General features: G+C 40.4%; 3 protein-coding genes across 3 annotated transcripts; 2 read left to right on the top strand and 1 right to left on the bottom strand.

Moving 5' to 3' along the window:
* Positions 1-275: 275 nt before the first annotated feature.
* LOC144646218 (oxygen-dependent coproporphyrinogen-III oxidase-like) lies at positions 276-6,704 on the bottom strand. The gene is made up of 5 exons (XM_078505755.1): positions 6,253-6,704; positions 3,191-3,468; positions 2,498-2,609; positions 1,290-1,476; positions 276-1,151 (listed from the first exon to the last, which is right to left on the bottom strand). The coding sequence occupies exons 1-5, from the start codon at positions 6,596-6,598 to the stop codon at positions 959-961; spliced, it is 1,116 nt and encodes a 371-aa protein (XP_078361881.1). The 5' UTR covers positions 6,599-6,704; the 3' UTR covers positions 276-958.
* Positions 6,705-6,790: 86 nt separating this feature from the next.
* On the top strand, positions 6,791-11,856 carry LOC144646235 (large ribosomal subunit protein eL6-like). Its single transcript, XM_078505776.1, has 6 exons — positions 6,791-6,814; positions 7,216-7,422; positions 8,103-8,234; positions 9,244-9,292; positions 9,674-9,852; positions 11,662-11,856. The coding sequence occupies exons 2-6, from the start codon at positions 7,216-7,218 to the stop codon at positions 11,812-11,814; spliced, it is 720 nt and encodes a 239-aa protein (XP_078361902.1). The 5' UTR covers positions 6,791-6,814; the 3' UTR covers positions 11,815-11,856.
* A 1,589-nt stretch (positions 11,857-13,445) lies between these two features.
* Positions 13,446-22,252, top strand: LOC144646118 (14-3-3 protein zeta/delta-like). Its single transcript, XM_078505643.1, has 4 exons — positions 13,446-13,604; positions 17,014-17,323; positions 19,829-20,175; positions 21,429-22,252. Exons 1-4 carry the CDS (start codon positions 13,541-13,543, stop codon positions 21,476-21,478), a joined length of 771 nt encoding a protein of 256 aa, XP_078361769.1. The 5' UTR covers positions 13,446-13,540; the 3' UTR covers positions 21,479-22,252.
* Positions 22,253-22,954: the final 702 nt, after the last annotated feature.

The raw sequence follows: 22,954 nt of genomic DNA, 5'->3' as shown, positions 1-22,954 counted from the left end.
AAAGAAGAAAAATCAATACTTCATTTTGACTGTCAAGCTTCTCCTCTTATGGTAGTTCTAAGAGTTTCCTATTTTTGTTCTTTTTATTGCCCGTACATTACAGCAAGGCGCCCAAATGTGTGACCACTTTTAAATTATTCACCTTCTTTTATGAAGATTAAATCCAATCAAAAGCCGTGGATAGCTTGCAGTTGACTTCTGATTGGATTAAATCTGCACGAAAGAATGTGAATAAATTAAAAGTGGTCACACATTTGGGCGCCTTGCTGTAAAAGAAGAGGGCACTATACCTAAACGAAATGTCTTAGAAAATTTCTATCATTATCTCTTTACTATCTAAAACGCCATCATTAGTTTGCAGATGACCAAACTTGCTCAGTCTGCTGGATTGATGGACGGATTACACACTCATTAATACCCGTTTATACTCCTGGATGGAGAGAGCCATTTTGAGAGTAACCGAGTGACCCATTTAGGGCTTTAACCCAGACTGTTCGTTCTGCAGTCAGTCTGCAGTCATAGCCATTTAATAAGACCTCCGTGTCTAATGGCATTCATGACGTGTAAACTGTGGTATTAGGCCCAAACCAGGCCTGGAAATAGCCAATCAGATTCAAGAATTTTGTTATGGTTTTTAAATTACCTCAAAGCTGACTTCAACCAAGCCAAAGGCGCACTCGCAGTCGTGTCACTTGTGTTTTAGGTCCGCTAGCTCACCGTAAAACATGGCTTCAAACACAGGACTGCTAATTGACAGCACGAACTTGTGAGCTGGAATCACATGTTTCGAACGTTTGCTTTCATTTTTCGCCACTGGCGCTCGGGATGACAAACTTTACATGTTAATTTTTTTTGGCTCTAGTAAGTTTCTTTGAAATCATAAAAGATTGGAAAACAGAGCAGAGAATGATGTGTTAACTGTCTACCTTAGTTGTCAAGAACTATGCAATAAGCATGACTACTCAACCCAGTCTTTTGGGACCCGCAGCACTTGCAGAAGTTCATCCTCTCTGCTGCCTTTTTTTGGGGTGTGCATGTACTCCCAGCGGGCCTCCAGAGGTAGGGACATCAAGATGCTTTCTATGCGAGCACCAGGAGTGTAGAGTCCAAACTTGGTGCCACGATCATAAACTAGGTTAAACTCCACATATCTGTGAGCCAGGCAAAAAAAGAAAGAAATAACTACAAAGATAACTTCTGGTCATTGAAAGCATGAAGGTACTTTGAGTGTACTTAGCTAACTCCCCAGTATGGGAGGCTAGCTCTTTGGGGAATTTGCTCGTACTCACCGGCCTCGCCTCAACTGCTGCCATTGATGTTCGCTATCAGTGTAAGAATCATCTTTGTGTTTTAGAACTATAGGAATATAGCTGGGAAGGACTGCATTAGCCCCAGCCTGAACAAACTGGAAAGCCTCTTCCTGTGAGGGTTTGTCAAGATCATCAAAGAAAATACCACCTACACCACGGCATTCACCTGTAGTCAGAAAAAATAATACTGATATTTTTTCTATAGTGAAGCAAATACAGAGATATATATTTCTCCCTCGCATGATGACATCAACGCACCAGTAAAATAATACATCATTCAAAAGGTCTATCTTAGTTGGCTTAGGCTAAGGAAAATAAAACTTTGTTTTATTCTCCTAGAAGCTTTTAAGCCAACTAAGGATTTTAATATATCAAAATTGGCCTATTCCAGCAGTGCCCATCCCCGGGGGGGGGGGGTTACTCGTATATGAAAGTGCCGGGGATGCTCGTCGTCTCACTTGGGGGTGTAAATTTCGGATTTTTGGTCTCGCTTAGGGTGTTCCGGGCAAAACGCCCAAAATGCCAATATTTTTAGCCATAATGGTCTCGTTTAGGGTTACACACGAAGAAATATACAAATATTAACTCCATTCTTAGTTTTTTGGTATCTTTTAGGGGTCAAGAAAGCTTGAGCCACACCCAGATTGGTCTCTTTTAGGGGTTCTTATCAAAATTTCCGACGAGCATCCCCGTCCGTTTCATGTAGGAGTCCCCCCCCCCGGTGCCCATCTCACAAAGTGCAAGTGAAGCAATACTTCCCCCTGGGGGGGGGGGGGGGGGGCAATTCATTCTGGGAAGTGGGATTAACCATCAATGCCAGTAAAGCAAGAAAAAAGCACATTTTGGTAGCCGATATTTGATAGCTGTTTGTCAGTACCTGATTCCCTCAAGAGGGCATGCCTGCAGGGAATTATGGTAGTTGTATTCATCGTTGCTAAGTCTTGCGCATGGTTTGATAAATACAACTACCATGATTCCCTGCAGGCATGCACCATTGAGGGAATCAGGCATTACCAGTAGTTTTGTTAGAAATTAATTACAGATAGTTAGTTAGATAAAATTTATTTTTCTACCCTACATTTTGTAAGCCCTTACGAGGGAATCGAATCGTTCTTGGTTATTAAACACTCTATTATAATGTTCCCAAAAATTGTAAACACATTTTGTGCACGCACTCTTTGACTCACCTCTATGCTTCACAACAAAATAATCATCACACCATTTCTTGAACTTTGGATAATAGGATGGGTCATGCTTATCACAACAATCCTTCAAAGTCTTATGGAAATGTTTTACATCCTGCATTTAAAAAAAAAAAATAAAACAATTGGGAATATCAACAGTTTTATAAATATAATGACTAACACCAAACACTTACATATGGGGTGACATGAATTCAAGTTAGGGATGTCACGACTTTGGTTAGTTTTATGCTGAAGGGAGGCAAGTGCTCCTTTTTTAAAAATTTCTCATAAGTCTATAGCAATCCATGATATTCAGAAACAGGGTGGGGTTGTAGAAGTTAGCGTGACAACTTTGAGCAGGGTAGAGTATACCACCCTTAAAGTAATTTAAAGATCTAGATTTTCAAAAATGCTAGATTTCCTGCATTCTGGAAACTTTTGAGATAAAAAAGTTAAGGCTTCAAATGACAGGTTTTACATTTCGCAGACATAATTGCAGGTGATGGGGGGGGGGGAGGGTTGTGTTGCAGGGACCTGCCCTCCTTGGCCCTCTTTCTGGACTTCTACCCGGATAAAAGTATGCCGTAGGTTAGAGCCAACGTACCGTAACACATTACCGGTACTTAGATTAGCGAAAACACAACTTCAGGTTGGGGGCAAATTAATGGAAACATTAAGACAGTTCAATCCAGTTACCTCTTCATTAAGATAATAAGGGGTAAGATCCGTCCCTCCACCAAACCAACTGTGTATCTTCCCAGTTTCATCTTGGACTTCAAAATAACGATAGTTGAAGTGAATGGTTGGCACGAATGGATTACGAGGATGAATAACTGAGCTTATTCCTGCTGCGAAGAATGGCAACTTGCTTCCTTTAAGGTCGTTACCCCTGTTTCTCATCTGTTCTGCAGCTGCTGGAGGCAGATTGCCATAAACAACAGAAACATTAACACCAGCTTTCTCAAATACTTTCCCTGCAATGAAACAAACAAATACATTACAGACAGCTTGTGATGCAAAAACTCACAATTTGCTTTAAACTGGGGTGGTGGTGGCGAATAGGGTTCATAGACTAATGGAGATGATTTATTTAAGGAACTGTTTCACAAATTGGCACGTGCAAGCTATAATCATATTTGCCCATTCAATTCCATTGTTTAAGAATCAATCGGAAGCATGCATATTTCTTAATGGAACTTTTTTCAGTTTTATTATTATCAACTACATGCATTGCAGTAATCACAGATTATTTGAGCTAAAATATTAACATTTATCAACCCTCCAAGTTAAGACCATTTTAGTCACCATGGCGACTAAAATTTTAAAGCTAGCGACTAAATTGGAACCGAAGTCCCCAGCCTGGCGACTAAACTTGAGAAGCTGGATTGAAAGTGCCAGCTTAATTTTGCGACTAAATTTTTTTCACTGGAAACCAAACTTGTGCATTGGGTGGCAAAATGGCCACTAAGGAAAAAAAATAAACTTGGAGGGTTGTTTATATATGCACCTATGTATGAATACATGTACAGGCTATAATGTATACAGCCAGAATGATGCACAATTTTTATGGAAAATGTCAATACAGGAAAAGTTAAAAAAAAAGTTAAAAAAGTTAAATTTATTGTTGACCCGAAGAATTTATTCTGAACAGATGGAAATTTTTTCTTTTTTACACCTGATTGTTTCGTAGACAATGGAATTGACTGAGCCACATAATAGCTTGCACATGTGCTGTTTAACCATGAAACTATGCACTGTATCTCGCTTGAGGCGAGGCTTAAAAGGAGGGGAGTAATAGAGCAAAAACCGCTCATGTTAATTTTCAGGTAACATCACTTTTCTGGCTAAATTACATTTAATAATGAGAAAGGCATGTCCAATTGCTGACAGATTTATGATAGGGGTTACTGTGTTTTGCTCTTGTGCAAGACACTAGCTAGGTAGGTAGGTAGGTAGGTAGGTAGGTGGGTGGGTGGGTGGGTGGATAGGTAGGTAGGTAGGTTGGTGGGTGGATAGGTAGGTAGGTAGGTAGGTAGGTAGGTAGGTAGGTAGGTAGGTAGGTAGGTAGGTAGGTAGGTAGGTAGGTGGGTAGGTAGGTTGGTAGGTACGTAGGTAGGTGGGTGGGTGGATAGGTAGGTAGGTAGGTTGGTAGGTAGGTAGGTAGGTAGGTAGGTAGGTAGGTAGGTAGGTGGGTAGGTAGGTTGGTAGGTAGGTAGGTAGGTAGGTAGGTAGGTAGGTGGGTGGGTGGATAGGTAGGTAGGTAGGTTGGTGGGTGGATAGGTAGGTAGGTAGGTAGGTAGGTTGGTAGGTAGGTAGGTAGGTAGGTAGGTACGTAGGTAGGTGGGTGGGTGGATAGGTAGATAGGTAGGTGGGTGGGTGGATAGGTAGGTAGGTAGGTAGGTGGGTGGATAGGTAGGTAGGTAGGTAGGTAGGTAGGTAGGTGGGTGGGTGGGTAGGTAGGTAGGTAGGAAGATAGGTAGGTAGGTAGGTACGTAGGTAGGTGGGTGGGTGGATAGGTAGGTAGGTAGGTAGGTAGGAAGATAGGTAGGTAGGTAGGTACGTAGGTAGGTGGGTGGGTGGATAGGTAGGTAGGTAGGTGGGTGGGTGGATAGGTAAGTAGGTAGGTGGGTGGGTGGATAGGTAGGTAGGTAGGTAGGTAGGAAGATAGGTAGGTAGGTAGGTAGGTAGGTAGGTGGGTGGGTGGGTGGATAGGTAGGTAGGTAGGTAGGTAGGTAGGTAGGTAGGTAGGTAGGTGGGTGGGTGGATAGGTAGGTAGGTAGGTAGGTAGGTAGGTAGGTGGGTGGGTGGGTGGGTGGATAGGTAGGTAGGTAGGTGGGTGGGTGGATAGGTAGGTAGGTAGGTAGGTTGGTAGGTAGGAAGATAGGTAGGTAGGTAGGTAGGTAGGTAGGTAGGTAGGTAGGTGGGTGGGTGGGTGGGTGGGTGGGTAGGTAGGTAGGTAGGTAGGTAGGTGGGTGGGTGGGTGGATAGGTAGGTAGGTAGGTGGGTGGGTGGATAGGTAGGTAGGTAGGTAGGTAGGTAGGTAGGTGGGTAGGTGGGTGGGTGGGTGGGTGGATAGGTAGGTTGGTAGGTAGGTAGGTAGGTAGGTAGGTAGGTAGGTAGGTAGGTAGGTGGGTGGGTGGGTGGGTGGATAGGTAGGTTGGTAGGTAGGTAGGTAGGTAGGTAGGTAGGTAGGTAGGTAGGTGGGTGGGTGGATAGGTAGGTAGGTAGGTAGGTAGGTAGGTAGGTAGGTAGGTAGGTAGGTAGGTAGGCAGGTGGGTGGGTGGGTGGGTGGGTAGGTAGGTAGGTGGGTGGGTGGGTAGGTAGGTAGGTAAGTAGGTACATGTAGGGTAGGGAGCTGGAGCAAAGAAAGGGCCTACCTTTATTCTACCAGCTTGTTCATCAAGCAAGAATACAGTGTTGAGCCAAATCCCCCCCCCCCCCCCGAAGCCATCTCGCCTTTTCATTTTTAGCACCCCTGAATCCCCCACTGGAGCTGTCAGTTTGTGGGAATTAAAGTTAAAGACGTCTGGGGAGGGGGGAACTACTTTACTTAATTAGGGTTTTCTCCACAGAGAAAAATTACAAAAGAAGTTAGAAACAAAGAGTAATGAGAGGAGCATCCAAAAAGTGCCCGAGGCACTCATAAGGGTATCCAGAAGTTCCGGTAGTTTTTGCCAACGTGTCGGTTCGCCAACGGCCGGTTCACTAACATCTTATATTGATGTACGTTTAATGTATGAACTGCAATACAAGCTTACCATCCTGCAGAACACAGCTAACACCACCACCACCTTCCTCGCGTAACCAGCGATCTACACGAAACTCTTGTCCATCGATTGCTGCAAGTCTCCTGCAAATATCGGCTTGTACGCCAAGAATCATCACCTCCATCCTGCTTTTCATGTCGTCCATACTATTCTCCAACCTGTGAACTTCTGTCAACGGTTCCGCCATAAATTTGGACGGGTCCACTTTCCTTTCGCGCGCGGCAACGTAGGTGAATCCAAAAGCTGTGCTTATACCCACAGCTGATGCCCCAAATCCGACAAGAAGACTTGCTGTTTTACGCGCGCTTATGGCACGGACAATGCGAAGAAAAACCATTGTTAAACGGTCCTAAAGGTGAAAAATTCCGTACTTATTCGCATGCAAAGATACGGAAAATTTTCCCCAGACGACTCGATATCCGATCGAGCGGAGACTGAGTACTATTTTTATTCGTATTGCCACTGATTCAAACTTTAGAAACTGCAGGCTCAACAATTCTTCAATCGCGATCTCCCGGATGTTATCTGTCTCTTCGCTGTGGCTTTTGGAAAGGTAAGGGGAAGAATCTATATGGTGACTCAAAATCAACCTCCATCTAGCTTCCCTTACGACATCATCCGCTCATTTTTAGTGTACACCTCGGCGAACAATCTTTCTAGCGTCATGTGGATGTATTTCCTTCAAACAATAAAAAAATTCTTTGTTTTCTTCTCTTGTACTTTCCTATGGTGTGAAATGTTATGGACGTGTTTTGTATGGAAAATCGCTATTAAAAATTAAGTTTCTTGTTGCAGTTGTTATAATTGTGAGATCTAACTGATAGAAAGTAGTTTTTGTTAGCGCCTGAAGATGCCAAGGACAGTGTTTTGAGCTCTTAACCAGCTGTTATGCTCTACGAGATGTGCATTCCTCTTTATACACTCTTGATAATAATTTCACGTGTTTTCTTGTAGATGGCAAAAGTCCACACACCACGCAACAAGGATCTCGCCCCCGGCATAGGGAGGTACAGTAGATCGGCCATCTACAAAAAGAGGGCTCTGTATAAAAGGAAGAAGACCGGTGTTAAGAAATTAGTGTCGGAAGAATTGAAAACTAGAGTGAAGGAAATCGGAGGAGACAAGAATGGAGGGACTAGAGTTGTTCCAGTGAAAAGAGAGGTATGTTTTAATAAATATTAGCATGACTGTTCCACGATCTCACTGAATAAAGGTCTGGAGATTGATAGCTGGGTTGATTTACTTTTTGGCCAGCCTGAGATTTTTACTGTGTACTTGTTGAAAATTTGTGAACATTTGTCCAGCTTCAGGTGTCCCTACTAACATTAAAACAGGAAGGTAGCTATGATTTTAAATAGGTGGAAATTTCTTTGCTATATATTGGTAACAGGACTGAGTGGAGTCCAATTCGGTCTGTAATCATACAAGTGATTTACAAAACCAGACAATCGCGAAGCGGGCATCCGATTTGTTTAATCACAAGTATGATTACAAACAGAATTGGCGTATGACGTAAAGTTCTGATACCAATTAATCAAAACTATGACAAAATTGGAAAATCAAAGTTACCATTCGTTAAATGGTTTAATGTTGCATAAAAAAGCAAAACACTTTACTCAACAAAATACACAACAAAAGCATGGGCAAAAGTTGCATACTGTCCAATTACACAAGTATGACACAGGTACTCGTGATTAAACAAATCGGACTCGCGCTTCGGGGTCGTCCGATTTCATTAATCACTCGAATAATTACAGACAAAATTGGACTCCACTCAGTCCTATAAACATTATTAATCACACCAGAGCTACTAATAAAAGCATAATAATGTTCCATTTTAGTCTCGTTATTATCCAACTGAAGACGTGCGACGGCCTCTGAGTAACAGCCGAAAGCCTAAGCCTACCAAGCTTCGCTCCTCTATCACTCCTGGAACCATTCTCATCCTTCTTGCAGGTCGCCACAGGGGCAAGGTCAGTAAAATCTTCTGTGAGTAAATAGCATTTAACATTTCTTTGTCAGCTTTGGGACCCAGGGGGGTACTTGCAGTATACATGACGGGGAGGTCCGACGTATTTTTTTGGGTTGAAAATTTACACCCTCGGTATTTTTTTGGGTCAAGAGATCTGTCATGTATTTTTTTAGGACTTAAAGTCTGTTTGATTGAATAAATCAGTATCGAGGTGCTCGGTTTTGTATTTTTGGGGGTAGAAAATTTTGTTGCCAGGTATTTTTTTGGGTGTAAAATTTCAGGCTCATGTTTTTTTTTTAGGTTCGCAATATGAAGCTCTGTCGGACCCCCCCCCCCCCGTCATGAATACTGCAAGTACCCCCCTGTGCTTTGGGAGTTGCATGCCCCCAGACTCAGCTGACCTGGGAAGTAGTGTAATCAAGGAGGCAGTCCTCTCAAGGCCCTTTAATTGCACTTCAATTGGGTTCACCCTTGCGATTATGCCCAGTGGCCTAATGGTTATTTGCGCTTGACTCCAAATTGAGCAATTTCGTGTTCAAGCCTTGGCCACTGTGCTCTTGGGCAAGACACTTTACTCTCACAGTGCCTCTCCTCCACCCAGGTGTATATTAAATGGGTACCAATGAATTTAATGCTGGGGGTAACCCTGCGATGGACTAGCATCCCATCCAGGGGGGAGTAGAAATACTTTATGCTATGGACAACAACATCATCTTTATTTCCTTATCATTAAATTAAATTACAGGATTATTGTATAAATATATTGCTAAAGATAAGGAGTTCTGACAACCCGAAACTGCGATAAGCTCTGACCTGATTAACCCCTTGGCTTGTATGCAGATTTAACCATTTTACTATGTCCCCAGAACATCCTAGGGGAGTGGTTCCATGAAAGTACATATTAATTTAATTTGGATGCCTTCATTTTACATGGAGAAAACACCTGCAGTGTGTCTTGTGCAAGGAGTTTGTTGTTGAAATGTTGATGTTCTGAAATTTTGTTTTGGCAGAGAGTTGTCTTTCTCAAGCAGCTTGCCTCTGGTCTTCTTCTTGTCACAGGTATGGCTCATTTCATAGATCACTGTTGCTTAAGCCATTCAGTGTGTTTTTTACCACTTCATTTTGTAGGGACAGATAATGAGAGTATCAAGTCAAAATAATAAACTCAGGGTTCGTACGCATCTTGAAAACCCTTGAATTTCAGGAGTTTGATTTCAAGGCCTTGAAAGTACTTGAAATTGGTTTTCGGTCCTTGAAAGTCCCTGATTTTTTTTATTGAACGTCAAAAGGCTTCAAGGCAATGAGAAGACTGCCAAAATAAGCCATTTTTTAGTTCTTCAGCAAGCACATCAACGGCACAACAGACTGAAAATCGTTGATTTGGGGTAAATTTGCATCTTGGTGCGAACATTAATCACATTCTCTTCTTTTTGTGTACAGGACCTTACAAGGTGAACGGTGTTCCTCTTAGGAGAGTGGCTCAAGCTTACGTCATCGCCACTGAGATGAAAATAGACTTGGGCAGCTTCAAGCTCCCCGAGCGTCTCACTGACGACTTCTTCAAGAGAGAGCCAAAGAAGAAGAAGCGCACTGAGGATATGTTTGAGGATTCTCAGGAGGTAATGCAAATGCTATGTCTAATAAAACATTAACATGCACAGTAGCCTGTAAACGCAGACGTATTTCCGGCTATTGTTTCTCTCTCCCAAAAAGTTACTTGGTGGTGGTGAGAACCACAGCCAGAAATACGTCTGCATTCACAGACTACATGTACGGTTGAACCCTGTTATTTCAAACTATCAGGGGAAACAAAAATTAGTTCAGATGGTAAATGACTGAAGAGCAAATCCAAGGGGAATAGGTTTAAGCTCCAAGTAACAGGAATTTGAAATAACTGAGTTCGAATCAGCAGGGTCTAACTGTAGTTAAGCTAATTATGCAGGAGCAGGTTTTCATTGACGCATGTATGTACATTGTACAACTGTGACAGTACTTGCTCATGTAGACAGCCCAACAAGACAAAAGTTGTCAAGGAAAAACTTAACTGACAAATAATCTTCAACATTTTGATAAATTCTGTTGTACAAGGAGAAAAGCTTCTTGTAAGAAAAACTTGTGGAGGGAACATTTTTTACTTGACGTGTGCAAATGAAACTAGGGAGAGAAAACTCAGTATGGAAAACTTGCTGGTCGTTGACACAGTCAAAGAAAAAAATGGCAATCTGAGCATTAGTCTTGTCAAGGGAAACTTGTTTGTGTGTAATTAGCTTAAAAGCTGTTGTGCTACATAGATTGATTGGCAAGTAAAAGTTTTATGATTTAGTCATACTGTCGATTGAATCTACCTGTGAACGCACGCGCCAAAAACATGTTTTCAAATGATGTCAAACGTCAGCCTTTCAGCTGTCATACTTTGAAGTTTAGCAGACCGTAACGGTAACTCTCGCGCCGAAAGTTCAACATATTCCGGTTTCGAAATGGCGGAAAGATTAGATATAGAAACTTCTTCTGAGAAACTGATGCTGATCTTTGTCGATATGCATACACAGGTTCACTTGAATCATTTCTAGCGTAAAGTTTCGCCCGTACTCAGTGTTTATGGTGAGTATTTTGAGTGCAAAAGTTTGCATTTCGGTCTGCTAAACTTCAAAGATTGACACCTGAAACGTTGACGTTTGACGTCATTTGAAAACATGTTTTTAGCGTGTGCGTTCACAGGTAGATGCAATCGACAGTAAGAAGGTTAATTAACAGCTATGGCAAATTCAACAACAATAATAATTATTGTTAAATTGTAATCGTTATTGTTGCTTCAACATCAACTTAAAGGGACACTGTCCTGGCTGAAATATAACGTTTATGATTAGGGCCAGGAGCTTGATTTAAGCTTACTTAATTGTCTTAAAAACCGGAAGAAATCATTTCCAAAAGTGACACAAGCAAAAAAATATAAACTACCAGTAAGCAGACAAAATAATGGCTAGAAAGGTCAAACTGTCACAAGAATAGCAAGTTTGATTTCTTGACACCTTGTCATAAATCAAATTTCATATACTGTAATCCATTTCTATTTTTGCAATCCTGCACTTTATCTCGAATCTACTGCTTCTGTTTTGCTCTATAAAATCTTTTTATCCAACTTAGCTGTAGATTTGGTGGCATTTGGCGTTATAATGTGGAAATAAGCCGAGTGAAACTTTGCTATTTTGGCAGGACAGTGCCCCTTTAACTCTCACTGATCATTGCTCTCATTTTATCTGGAGTTTGGGGTTGACTTCCGCAAGAGAGAAGAGTGCATTGAGGGTGCACAAGAATTTTCTTTTAATGAATATCGATCAATCCGGCCCTATCCCCCACCAGGGGGCAAGGAACTAAGAGAAGAGAGAATATCGATCAATAACCATTTTTTTTCTTTTATTTTTTTTAAGGAGAGGAAACCAAGTGAGGAGCGTGTAGAAGATCAAAAGACCGTTGATGAGCAAATCCTTCCTGAGATCTCTAAAGTGCCGCACCTCAAGAAGTACATGAAGACCCTGTTCTCACTCAGAAAGGGACAGTACCCTCATTTGTTGAAATTCTGAGCTCATTGGTGTAAATTGCAAGAATAAAAGCGTACAACTCAACTGATTTGTGCTCATTGCCTGTAAACAAAATATTAAGGAGAGGCTTGCCTTTCAGGCAAATGTTAGAAAGGGGCTCTCTCACCTTCGCAGAGGTTCCCGATTCCGTCGCTCTGTCTCCGATGGGGCGTTTGTTGTGAAAATCCGCTGGGCAAGGTTAGTGCAGGTGCAAAAGAACAGAGATCCATTGCGTAGTTGCTTTTGTTGTTTTATTGCGCCTGCACTCACTTCGTTCAGTGGACTCTTCCCACCGAAAACTTTTTTGAGGTGCCTCTGCAACGGGGAGGGAGAAGAATTTGGGCGTGAAGTGAAAGGTGTGAATCACTTCTTGCTTGCACCCATGAGACTGGTCTGCAATATTGTTTTGATGACAGACTAAGCTCCTAGAAAATTAGCATGCTTACGTTGTTGGAGTCACTGGATAAACAGTAATTTAATGGGATTTTTTCGGTTTACAATCAGATGAACAGAATAATAGTTACTCTCTTGATTCCCAGATATGTGTAACTTTTATTTACATAGGTAAAAAACCCCTAGCCTGCATTTAAAGCACGCACAAGCAAGCGGCGAAGCCACGAGGGGTTTGCCGCTTTCATGTGCGTGCTTTATACCCTAACAAAACACAAGCTACGCAGGCTAATAAAACCCTAGCAGGGTTCGTACGGGTCATGGAAAACCTGGAAAGTGGTATTGATTCTACAAAATAAATTTGGTAGGTTATTTTTGTGAGGAAAAGGGTAAAAAACCTACCCGAAATCGAGACAATTTCCAAGAAAAATGGTCAAAATAAGTAAGGTCATGGAAAGCTTTGAAAAGTCAAGGAATAGGTCATGAAAAGTCATTGAATTTCAAAAGCTCAAAAGAGTACGAACCCTGCCTAGCTGATTTTACCATTGCTTGCGAATACAGCCGCCTCTCATTCGCTCCCGTTATTCGCAGGCTAATTTTACCAAGGGAAAATGAAAAAAGAGCTAGAAGCCAACTGATTTTTCAAATCATGATCAAAACCTAGAATTGGACACAAATTCAACAGCAACCGGTCTGTCTTGGATCAGATTTTAGACGTCAGGCTGAATTAGGACATCAAAAAAAATCGTGGAGTATAAAATTTTAAACCTTTTTGAAAGCAAAACTAAGTCCAGAATAAAAAGAGGACTTCTTGACCACCTGGCCTTTCTAAAAACCAAGAGTTAAAAACTCGTCGACCATTTTTAGAAAAATTGTTTTATACGTGCCGCACACAAGGTATTAATAAACCTGTATATTAGTCTGTTCTCGTTTGCATTTACTTTGAAAGTAAATGCAAATGAGATTTTCCCATATCATTATGAGATGACAAATGAACATGATTTATTTTCTGCGCTCTGAAAGACATACTTAGACAAAAACATTGAATTGCAATCGTTAAAAAAGTTAAAATTTACGTTTAGTATGGAAATGATTAAAGCTGTTAATTTCTTAATCTAATAGTAGGAAAACAGCTAGATCAAAACAGCGTTTTTCCTGCCTCAGCTTCAGGCATTGTTAGCCGGAAGCGTCATTACTTCCGGCACGTCACGGACAGGAAATATGGAAATGACCGAAACAAAAGGGCCTGGTTACTAGTTAGGTTGACGCCCTTGGTTTGAGCAAGAATACCGGCATTTTACTCTTCTGTAGCTAAAATCTTCCCTTAAACGGCAGTTAAATGGCTGGGAAAGAAGAAAGTGTGTTTATGGCCAAGCTAGCCGAGCAAGCTGAGCGATATGAAGGTAAATGGGTCGTTTTGGACGCCATCAGTAAACATTTTGTGTTGTTAGAATCCCCGGTTGTTTTATCGTCGGCTCGAAGTCGGTTAAAATAAAATACGCTCCTTTTGACAAACATTTCTAAAGCTTATATTCACCAAAACGGTGTTTTTAAATGTAATTCACACTCAGCAATCAGTCTATCTTTTAATCTGCCTACTCAAGTTTGTTACATATACAGCCTCAACATGATAAGCTTTTGAACTACGTACAAGCCTTTGACATGAGTTCGCCATTTGTAACACAGCCAGGGGTAGGAGGGGGGTTACATCCATTTAAAAGTGACACTTGGAAATGTTGAGAACCCCCCCCCCCCTAAAACTGCCAGAATCAGTTTTTGATTATGATTCAAGTTTAGTTTACCCCCTAAAGATACCGATTCCTTAAGTGCTCACTCAAAAGAGTATACTAAATGTCAACTTCATTCATTGACAACCAGTTTGTTTGCAGTTTTACAGTCAGGCAGATGTTGTTTTGATGGTAACTTTGCAATGTTGCGGCACAATGTTCCAACATATTATTGACAGTTTGCTTGCTCATCGCAGCTTGCAACTTTCAATTCAAATTTGCCTGAGCAAGTTGCCAAGTTCCGGTTTTCATTTTCCCCTGTATGAAACATAACAATTCCACTCTGTTTCAAAGAAGGATGAACTAATTGCCGAGAAATTAACGGCAGACTTGGTTGAAATCACCAAACTTGAAATTGCACTTAAAAATTCAAATTTGCTCTGCAAGTTACAGCTTACATTAATTGTAATTTTGAAGCATAATTCCTAGCATGCATAGCAATGTAAACTACGCCTGTCACTTATTCTCGCATTCTGTTCAAGAATAGTCGAATAAGGGGCATTTATTTTCTAATTCCTTGAAACAAAGGTGGTATAACCTCGTTTAAAGCGGTTTTCACTTGAGTATCAAAAGTATTTTGCATTTGCTTTGGTTTTGCATTACTATGCTTAGTGATTGGTTAAAAAATCTCACGCCAGCTTAAAAGCAAAAAACCGATCTTGGCTCATTTGCACAGCTTTTGGACCCACACTTCACACCAGTTACACTGCATGTAATTTGCTTGAAGTTTTACAGTCAATTTCACATTACTTTTCTTGGCCTGGATTTCCGACATCACCATGACTTTCGAGCAACATGTCTTGTTCCTCCTCAACTTGCAAACTTGGGAAGTTCAGTCGCACCAAAGTTGAGAAGTTTCTTCCGAATTTCACAACTTTTTTTGTCTAACTCCCAACGTAATTGGCTACTTCGTAATGTAGTTCCCAATTTCCCAACGAACGTGGTACGGTAAAGTAATGTGAAATTAACTGTAATTGGTTTAAGGGATGGTCTGTGCCTTTTGTAATTGGCCAGAGTGATTACTGTACTTTGGTTTTGGATTTATGACATTAGAATTATTGTAAACTGCTCTCTACAAACACTTACAAGCCCTAGGATTTCAAATCCCACGGAAAATAATGCCCAGTGCCCAGAGATCATATGAAAATTCATGGGAACCCATTTTAAATATCACTACCGTATTTATTCGGCTATAAGCCGACCCCGGCTATAAGCCGAGACCCTAAACTTTCGGTTTTCAGAACCAGTTCGAGTCTGACAAAAAATAAACCCAAAGCACTCGGCTATAAGCTGAGACCTAGTTTTTCCTTCAAACTACAAAACAATCCACGAGCAGCAAATCAACATATTTGTTAAATAACAACTACATGTATGCAATTGAAAAAACAACAAAAGAAATTACTAATAAAAGATGAATTTATTTAGAACCGTACATACGCGTGACAAAAATTCACCTGAGTTTAGAATCCCATCTCAAACAATCACGCATTCTTCTGAAGAATTAAGTGGTTATCGATCATCATACCAAAAGCTACTAGTTTTCAAACAACTAAACCTTCCGATGAAAGTTGTTGCTGAGGTAGAGACCGTTCGAAACAACTGCAAAATCGCAAGAGAATACGGGATGAATACTGTTCAGTTCGTTGCAAAATATTTCGCAAGTCACCAGCGAGCAGATCAAGCGGATGAACTTTAGATGTTATCAACACGTAATGCCGTGCTGTTGCCGGTATTTGTCGAGTATTCTGAATCCAATCAAACTCTTCTAAAGTGGTTTCTTTGAGCAGAGAAGTCGTGTAAAGTTTGTAGTTTTGAACAAAAATATTACATCCAGCCAGCCGCTTTCTGATAGATCGTGTTACAATGTTTGCCAAGCGCGTGGGAACAGCAGCTTCTGATTGGTCAGTTTCTGACGTCGCCAAAGCAAGTCAAAACAATCGATTCTTTCTTTCTTCTCTAGAAGTGTCACGTTAGCGGTTGATTCAAATTTACTTGTGGAAGAGATTGCGAGGAAATTGTTCAATACATGCGAGATTTCGAATGATCTCGACCGTTCACAAGACGATCACGCACGCCGACAAAATAATATTCGGATTCCAGAGCGAGCCGAAGGATGACCGCAGTTCCAATAGCGAAGAAAAGACGAATAAAAACTTCATTCTTAACGTTTCTTCACTAAACTCAATGGCTTTTTAGGAGCCGCCACTTAAATAAAAGGTAATGAACAAGAATTAATTACAAATGCTTGTTAATTTTCTTTATCGATGATCGCTCGGCTTATAGATGAATAATTTATTCAAATTCAACTCTTTTCTAGTACCATGGAATTTTTTTTCGGCGGAAATACTCGGCTAAAAGCCGAACCCCCAATTTGGCTGAGTTTTGACCAGTTTTCTGTAAGATTTGGTGAAAAAATCGCTCGGCTTATTGCCGAATAAATACGGTAATTAAAAAAACATAAAAAAATACTTAATACAGTGGAACCCCGATATACAGTCGAACCTTGATTATCCAGACTCGTTGGGACTAGGCTAAATAGTCCGGATGATCAAGAGTCTGGATAATCGAAAGTAACAAATGAATATTAATGAGCATCTGACAGAATGTGGTGGTGCAGATCTGCTTAGCTTGCTAACTTCTGCATCCTCTGCATCATCGGTGCATTTTTCCACATAAAACAGAAAAAAAGATCATAAGTTGCTTCATAATAGCGATGAATCAGCTGTTAACCATCCTCACAAACAAAAATTCCGAAGACATTGATCATTTTGAGGCAGTTTTTCTCTGAAAAAGGCAGCGAAAACACGCCAATTCATTCGCAAACAATTTTGAACCTCCAGGTTGTCCATGTCTCTTTTAAGTAACTGGATTAAGAGTTTTTAAAATCATGAGACCAAAAAAATTCTTAAGTCAAAATAGTGACCAGTCATTATCAATATCAGGTGTGATTCTGGGGATTTGTTATTTTCTGACTTTCTGCATTGATCTGTTAGTACTCATATGATCTAATATATCCTTTTTTCAGAAATGGCAGAGTTTATGAAGAAGGTTGCAGAGGAAGGGTCTGACCTGTCCAGCGAGGAACGCAATCTTCTCTCCGTTGCCTATAAGAATGTGATTGGCGCTCGACGGGCAGCATGGCGCATAGTTTCTAGCTTGGAGCAGAAGGAAGTAGATAAAGATGAATCCAAGTTGGCAATAATCAGAGATTACAAGCATAAAATTGAGAATGAGCTCAATACGATCTGTGATGAGATTATTGATCTCCTGGATAAAACCCTTATACCCAACAGCAACTCTGAGACTGGTGAATCCAAGGTTTTCTTTTATAAAATGTAAGTACTGGGTAAATCTTGATTTTTAGAAAAGTCCGGTTGTTGAAACATCAGTCACCAACAACAGTTCTTTTCAGAACAACTCTCACCTGGACGATTACACTATACAAACTACTGATACTCCCTTCAAAGCAGTCAAACGCAAAAGTTGACGTCACATCCGGTCTTCGCCGCCTCGAGCTTTTGACTCGAAAGTGGACAAACTTTTGTAAGAAATTGTTAAAGAAATAGTACGGTGAAAGAACAGTTCAAGCTGGGACACTCAGTGAAGATGAATTTATCAAATTTCCAATCCATAAGCGACGTATAAACCTTAACTTTCCAGGGACTGCGTTAACTTTTGGCTTTAAAGCGAAAGTTTTTGGAAAATTTAAGACTTTGTATGGCAAATTTTGGCGGGAATTACACAGGAACTGCGCACGCGTGGCGTTTGACCGCTGTGTGGATACTCCCTGGGTTCAAACCATTTATTTAATGAGGTAAAGGAGCTATGTCACAGGGATTTTGCATATTTTTGGTCTAAACTGTTCTGAAATTAGTGGTAAACAACTTAAGGTTACTGTTAACAAAATCTGGTCAAAATTTTCAAAATTGTCGGGTGACCGGCTGTTATTTGCAGGCTTGTATGTAGATTCATCAGATTTTGACGAAACTTGGCCAGAATGTTCATGAGATATTAATGCACCAAAGTTTGTGGGGCTTTAAAGGGATTTCACAGTTTTTTGGTCTAAACTGTTCTAAAATGAGTGGTAGGCAACATTGTCTTTGAACTTTTATTGGAAGATACAACCTTTATTTGTGGATAGAAATTAAACTTTGGCCATAAATATCGATTTTTTTGAAGACGCGCGGAAACAACTTGAAAACGTTGACTAACGTTTTCAAATTGCAATCCATTTCCATCCGAACCATCTGCAGCCAAACGCACTTTTAAGGTCATTGCCCTGAAATAGAACTGAACACAATGTTTTAACCAAACTTCGCCTACTGGTTTATTACTTTGAGGGAACTGAAATTTTGAAATAAAAAGGGGGCTCACCAGATTCGTTTAGGAGCAGGAAGACCATGTATATTCCATATAATTCCTTTATAATTCCTCTGCGAGTACTGGCAAAGTACACTTTTTTAGCGATAATTTATTTTTCAAACACATGAATTGATCTGTTTTCATTTTACAGAAAGAATTTGATCGCTACACCAAAAATATGAGAAAAAATTGATAGGTCACCAGATTCGTTTAGGAGAAAGTGACAATTTACTTCTCTCGCGGACTAAGCCACATAGAAAAAAGCCGCCATTTTGTTGATGTTCGCGCGCACGCGCACTAAATACGCGTAAAATTCTGCGCAGTAAGGATGCGCAATGCAATACAGGGCAATGACCTTAAACAGTTTTAGTGCTCTAAAATAGCAATTGTTAATAAAAATGGACCATTATTTTTAGGTCTCCTACAACACAAATCTAAATTCGGGCTGTTCAAAACTCTGTTAAAATCCGTGACATAGCCCCTTTAAAGAAATTCAAAATACTCTTCTTGTGGTGTCCCGACATGTATTAACAACCAAAAAATTCTCTATTGTCCAGCCTCAAAGTGGATTTTCTCAGGAACCAAAAGAAATATCAAAAAAGCCTCACACACTTTGTTAGCACATTATCTTCTGAGTGATATATAGAGGATATTACATGGTTGCGCGGAGATATGAAATTTATCTTCGAGTGTTCGATATCTCACGAGTGAGCGCAGCGAACGAGTGGGATATCGATTTGAACACGAGAAGATAAATTTCATATCTCCAAGCAACCATGTAATATTCTGTTTATTATATAAACCTACTAATTACGATGTTTTTGACGATTTTCCGAAGATTGCCGACCGTTTTCCGAAGATTTCCGAAGATTTGCAAAATGTTGTCCGAAGATCGTACGAATGTTTCCGAACATTTTCCGAACATTTTCCGAAAATTTCCGAAGATATCCGAAGATTGCCGAGGAAGATCGGAAGATGTTTCGACTTAATATCGATTTACTTTGACTCATTCAGCATTGAAACAGGGCAAACTTGTCAGAAAATGTTTCGAAATCGATATCTTCACATGTGAAAATAACATGTTATTTTCACGTGTGAAGATATGATTTTTTCGCGCGAAAGATTTCCTGGTATTTCACTGATGTTTATATAATAAAGTCCAGTTTGTTTGGCGGCAAGATATAACCTTAATTATTTTGCGGTAAAAAAAAACAAGCTACGGCTATCAATATCAAATTTTTTGAAGACACACAGAAACAAGAAAAAGTAAGCCTTACTTTTTCAAGTTGCGATCCATTTCCATCCAAGCCATCCACAGCCAAAAATGCTCATTTACAGTTTTAGTGCTCTAATATAGCAATTTTTAATAAAAATGGACTATTGTTTTTAGGTTTCCTGCAACAAAAATATTTTAGCTGTTCAAAAATCTGGTAATATCCGTGACAAAGTCTCTTTTAAAACTGTTTTCATTCAAACAGGAAGGGTGACTACTGCAGGTATAAAGCTGAAATTGCTGTTGACGATGAGGCGAAAAAGAAGGTTCGTGATGATGCAGAGTCAGCGTACAACGAGGCACAGCAAATAGCCACCGCGAAGGAACTTCCAGCTACAAACCCGATCCTCTTGGGTTTGGCCTTAAACTTCTCTGTATTTTATTATGAGATCCTAAATAACCCAGCAAAAGCCTGTGAGCTGGCAAAGAAAGCCTTTGATGCTGCGATTAGTGACCTGGATGCATTGAATGAAGAGTCATACAAAGACAGCACGCTGATAATGCAGCTGTTGCGGGACAATTTGACCCTGTGGACCGCTGACAGTCAAGATGGTAAGTCTGGCAAAAAAGGGTTGAAATGGGGGAAAAGCTTTTCCAAAAATTCTTTCATTATAATTTTCTTCTACAGGTATATGTTCGTGTAAGATTACTGTTAAATTCTGATATTAAAGGGAGGGTTTCATAGTTCTGTGCATGTCCAAGCTGTGACGCAAGCAAAATTACTTCTACTGTTTATAGACCATAGGCATACGGAAGCAATATGTCTCGAAATAATAGATAGAATTAAGCACGAAAAATTGAGCACGAAATTTGCCCATGAAGTGGAACTTTTGGGTGCCAAGTTCGTTGACTCATTCAATCGATTCTCTTCACAGTTTTATAGCCCTTGCTGCCTCTGGCAAATCAACTCAAGGAGCAAATCGAAAGATAGCCCTTACAAGACACTCGACAAATTCTGAATTGCTTTGTTTGATTATGATTAATGTCTAATGACTGTTAAGAAACTGAAACCTTCGCTTTAAGCCTTGTTTTGCTCAAAACCCTGTTTGGAGGGCTTCTTATTAGAAAGAATTTAATAATAAAAATATTTTGAGGTTTATATTTTTAAGGAATATTGCACAGTGCTGAAAGGTGCAATCATTTTGGTTTCCATTGCCTACTTCCTTAATATGGACGTGCCTCCTTATTATGGACAGTTCACTTGGCCTGCCGTGAGATGGTAGTCCATTGCAGGAATCCCCCCCCCCCCCTTCACTTTGCCAGCATTAAATTTGCCAGTACTCAGACACGACCCATCACTCTTCAAAAGACAGGTGGTCTCTTCATGTCTCCCCCCCCCCCCCACTTTTCCCCCTTTTAAGATGGTGTCTTGTTTGTATAGCCCCCACTCTATCAGGAGTAGAAACTAAGAAAAAGATCCTTGGGCCATTTCTCCAGCAATTCAAGCTATATGCACACTGAATATGAAAGTCGCAGCTTAAATTTTAAGGCCAATAAATTTTGTCCATTTGATTTATCAGACAGGTGGTATCTTGCATAGCTCCCCTTCCCCTACACAAGGTGGGTCCTTGTCGAGTACACTTGTTATGACCACTTCCCTTATACACCTGGGTGGAGAGAAGCACAATGCAATGACCCAAGTCAAGTCTCAAATGCAGACTGCTTGATTCAGAGTCCAGTGCACTAACCATTAGGCTACCGCACTTCCCACAGAGCATTTCTTGAGTAGGGGAAAAATTAGGTCTACAAAAAAAAACTCAGGCAACCTTTTTAATACCAAGTTTGATGTTTTCTCTTTAATGCAGATAGAGACGACACAAGAGTTGAAGATATAGAGGCAGATGATGCAAAATAATAGTCAACACAGCCCGACCACAAGAGTTATCTCAGAAATGACTTGTATGCTTATCTGCTTGATACACTGTTTTGATCTGATGTGACCACAGCAAATGTGTAGCCCAGATGCAAAGCTCCCCAATTCTTTTCTTTTTTAATGCTAATAAGCTTTGCTCTCTGAGATAAATTATTTGTTGTAATAATTACAGATTTTTTTCCATTCACGCGACAAACTATTGGCCAACTCTTGTTGGCAAACTCAAGTTGGTGTGTGTGAACGACACAACAACGGCAAACAAGTTGGCCAACTGTTGGCAACAAAATAGAACTTGTCTCTATTCTCACCAACAGTTTGCCAACTTGTTTGCCAACTGTTGTTGTGTCGTTCACACACACACCAACTTGAGTTTGCCAACATGAGTTTGCCAACTTTAGTTTGTCGTTTGAAGGCTGCTTTACACCTTTAAAGTAAAAGTATGCATCATGTAAGAAATCGAGCACAGATAGACCGTGGCTAACAGATGCCTCCCGTAGGCGGACAGGTTTTAGAGGTGGACTCTTAGTCATAGTCCATGTGAAACACTGTCTTTTCAACCTCCCAGAATAAGTGGACACCTTTTTCAAAGTTTATACTTTTTCAGGTTCCAGCAAAGTCCCCCTACAGGAGTTTTTACTGTATACAATTAAACAGTGCTAAGATATAGCAACATTGGACCACCTGTGTAGATTTGGAAAGCAAGCCCTAGACTAAAAGTTTTCAATTTTAATGCAGATTGAATTGTTGATTTTTTTTGCACTCTTCTGTTTTTTTTTTTTCAGCTAAGCAGCAATGTTTGTGCATCAACTTTGCTGCAGTGAAGGGCTTATGCTCTAAACATCAGCTTTTCCAAATTTTCTACAGCAGTTTTTTTACCTTCTAGTTTATCAACTTCCAACTGATAATCAACTGTGTGTTTTGGTAAATCTCCCGGGGGGGGGGGGGGGCACTTCCTATAAATGGGCTAATGGGGATGTGTCGCTGGAGGGGGTCGCATTTTCATGACTGGACTGACTATAATGGGGTCGCCTTTTCAAGCATTTTTTTAGGATGGCTAGAATGGGGTCACACTTTCCAGGATTTTGAGGCTAAGAAAATCTATGACGGTATGTTTGTAAATGTTTATGGTAAGCAAATGTACCAGAATGTTTATAGTGCAGTAGAAAAGTAAAGTGTTCTTTATTCACTTTATAATGTGTCAATTCATTTTTTCGACGTTTTAGCTTGTTTACAAGCTAAAAACGTAGAATAGGGGTTATGTGGTCAAAATTTGGAACCACATATTTGTAAACTCTCAAGGGACTTTTTTAATTTCTCAAGGGACTGTTTTAATTTCTCAAGGGATTACTTTCCGCTGTGTGTAGTCGGAAATATCCGTATTTTTTTCGTGCTTTTTCGTGGAGCAATCGTAACGATACGGCCTTGAACACATTGAACAGCGGTCTACCTATAACAATA

Source organism: Oculina patagonica, chromosome 3, assembly GCF_052425735.1.
Source record: "Oculina patagonica isolate OP01 chromosome 3, crgOcupat, whole genome shotgun sequence".
Classification (NCBI taxonomy): Eukaryota; Metazoa; Cnidaria; class Anthozoa; order Scleractinia; family Oculinidae; genus Oculina; species Oculina patagonica.
Note: the sequence above shows the minus strand (reverse complement) of the source record. Positions and strands in the feature narration are given on the sequence as shown.

Excerpts from the sequence above, each read along its gene's own strand:
- LOC144646235 (XM_078505776.1), top strand. The coding sequence starts at position 7,216 with ATGGCAAAAGTCCACACACCACGCAACAAGGATCTCGCCCCCGGCATA. Across the intron at positions 7,423-8,102 it reads TTGTTCCAGTGAAAAGAGAG|TCTCGTTATTATCCAACTGA; the intron begins GTATGTTTTAAT and ends GTTCCATTTTAG. Across the intron at positions 8,235-9,243 it reads CAGGTCGCCACAGGGGCAAG|AGAGTTGTCTTTCTCAAGCA; the intron begins GTCAGTAAAATC and ends TTGTTTTGGCAG.
- LOC144646218 (XM_078505755.1), bottom strand. The coding sequence starts at position 6,598 with ATGGTTTTTCTTCGCATTGTCCGTGCCATAAGCGCGCGTAAAACAGCA. Across the intron at positions 2,610-3,190 it reads CTTATTATCTTAATGAAGAG|GATGTAAAACATTTCCATAA; the intron begins GTAACTGGATTG and ends TTTTAAATGCAG. Across the intron at positions 1,152-1,289 it reads CAGCAGTTGAGGCGAGGCCG|ATATGTGGAGTTTAACCTAG; the intron begins GTGAGTACGAGC and ends CCTGGCTCACAG.
- LOC144646118 (XM_078505643.1), top strand. The coding sequence starts at position 13,541 with ATGGCTGGGAAAGAAGAAAGTGTGTTTATGGCCAAGCTAGCCGAGCAA. Across the intron at positions 13,605-17,013 it reads GCAAGCTGAGCGATATGAAG|AAATGGCAGAGTTTATGAAG; the intron begins GTAAATGGGTCG and ends TCCTTTTTTCAG. Across the intron at positions 20,176-21,428 it reads GACCGCTGACAGTCAAGATG|ATAGAGACGACACAAGAGTT; the intron begins GTAAGTCTGGCA and ends TCTTTAATGCAG.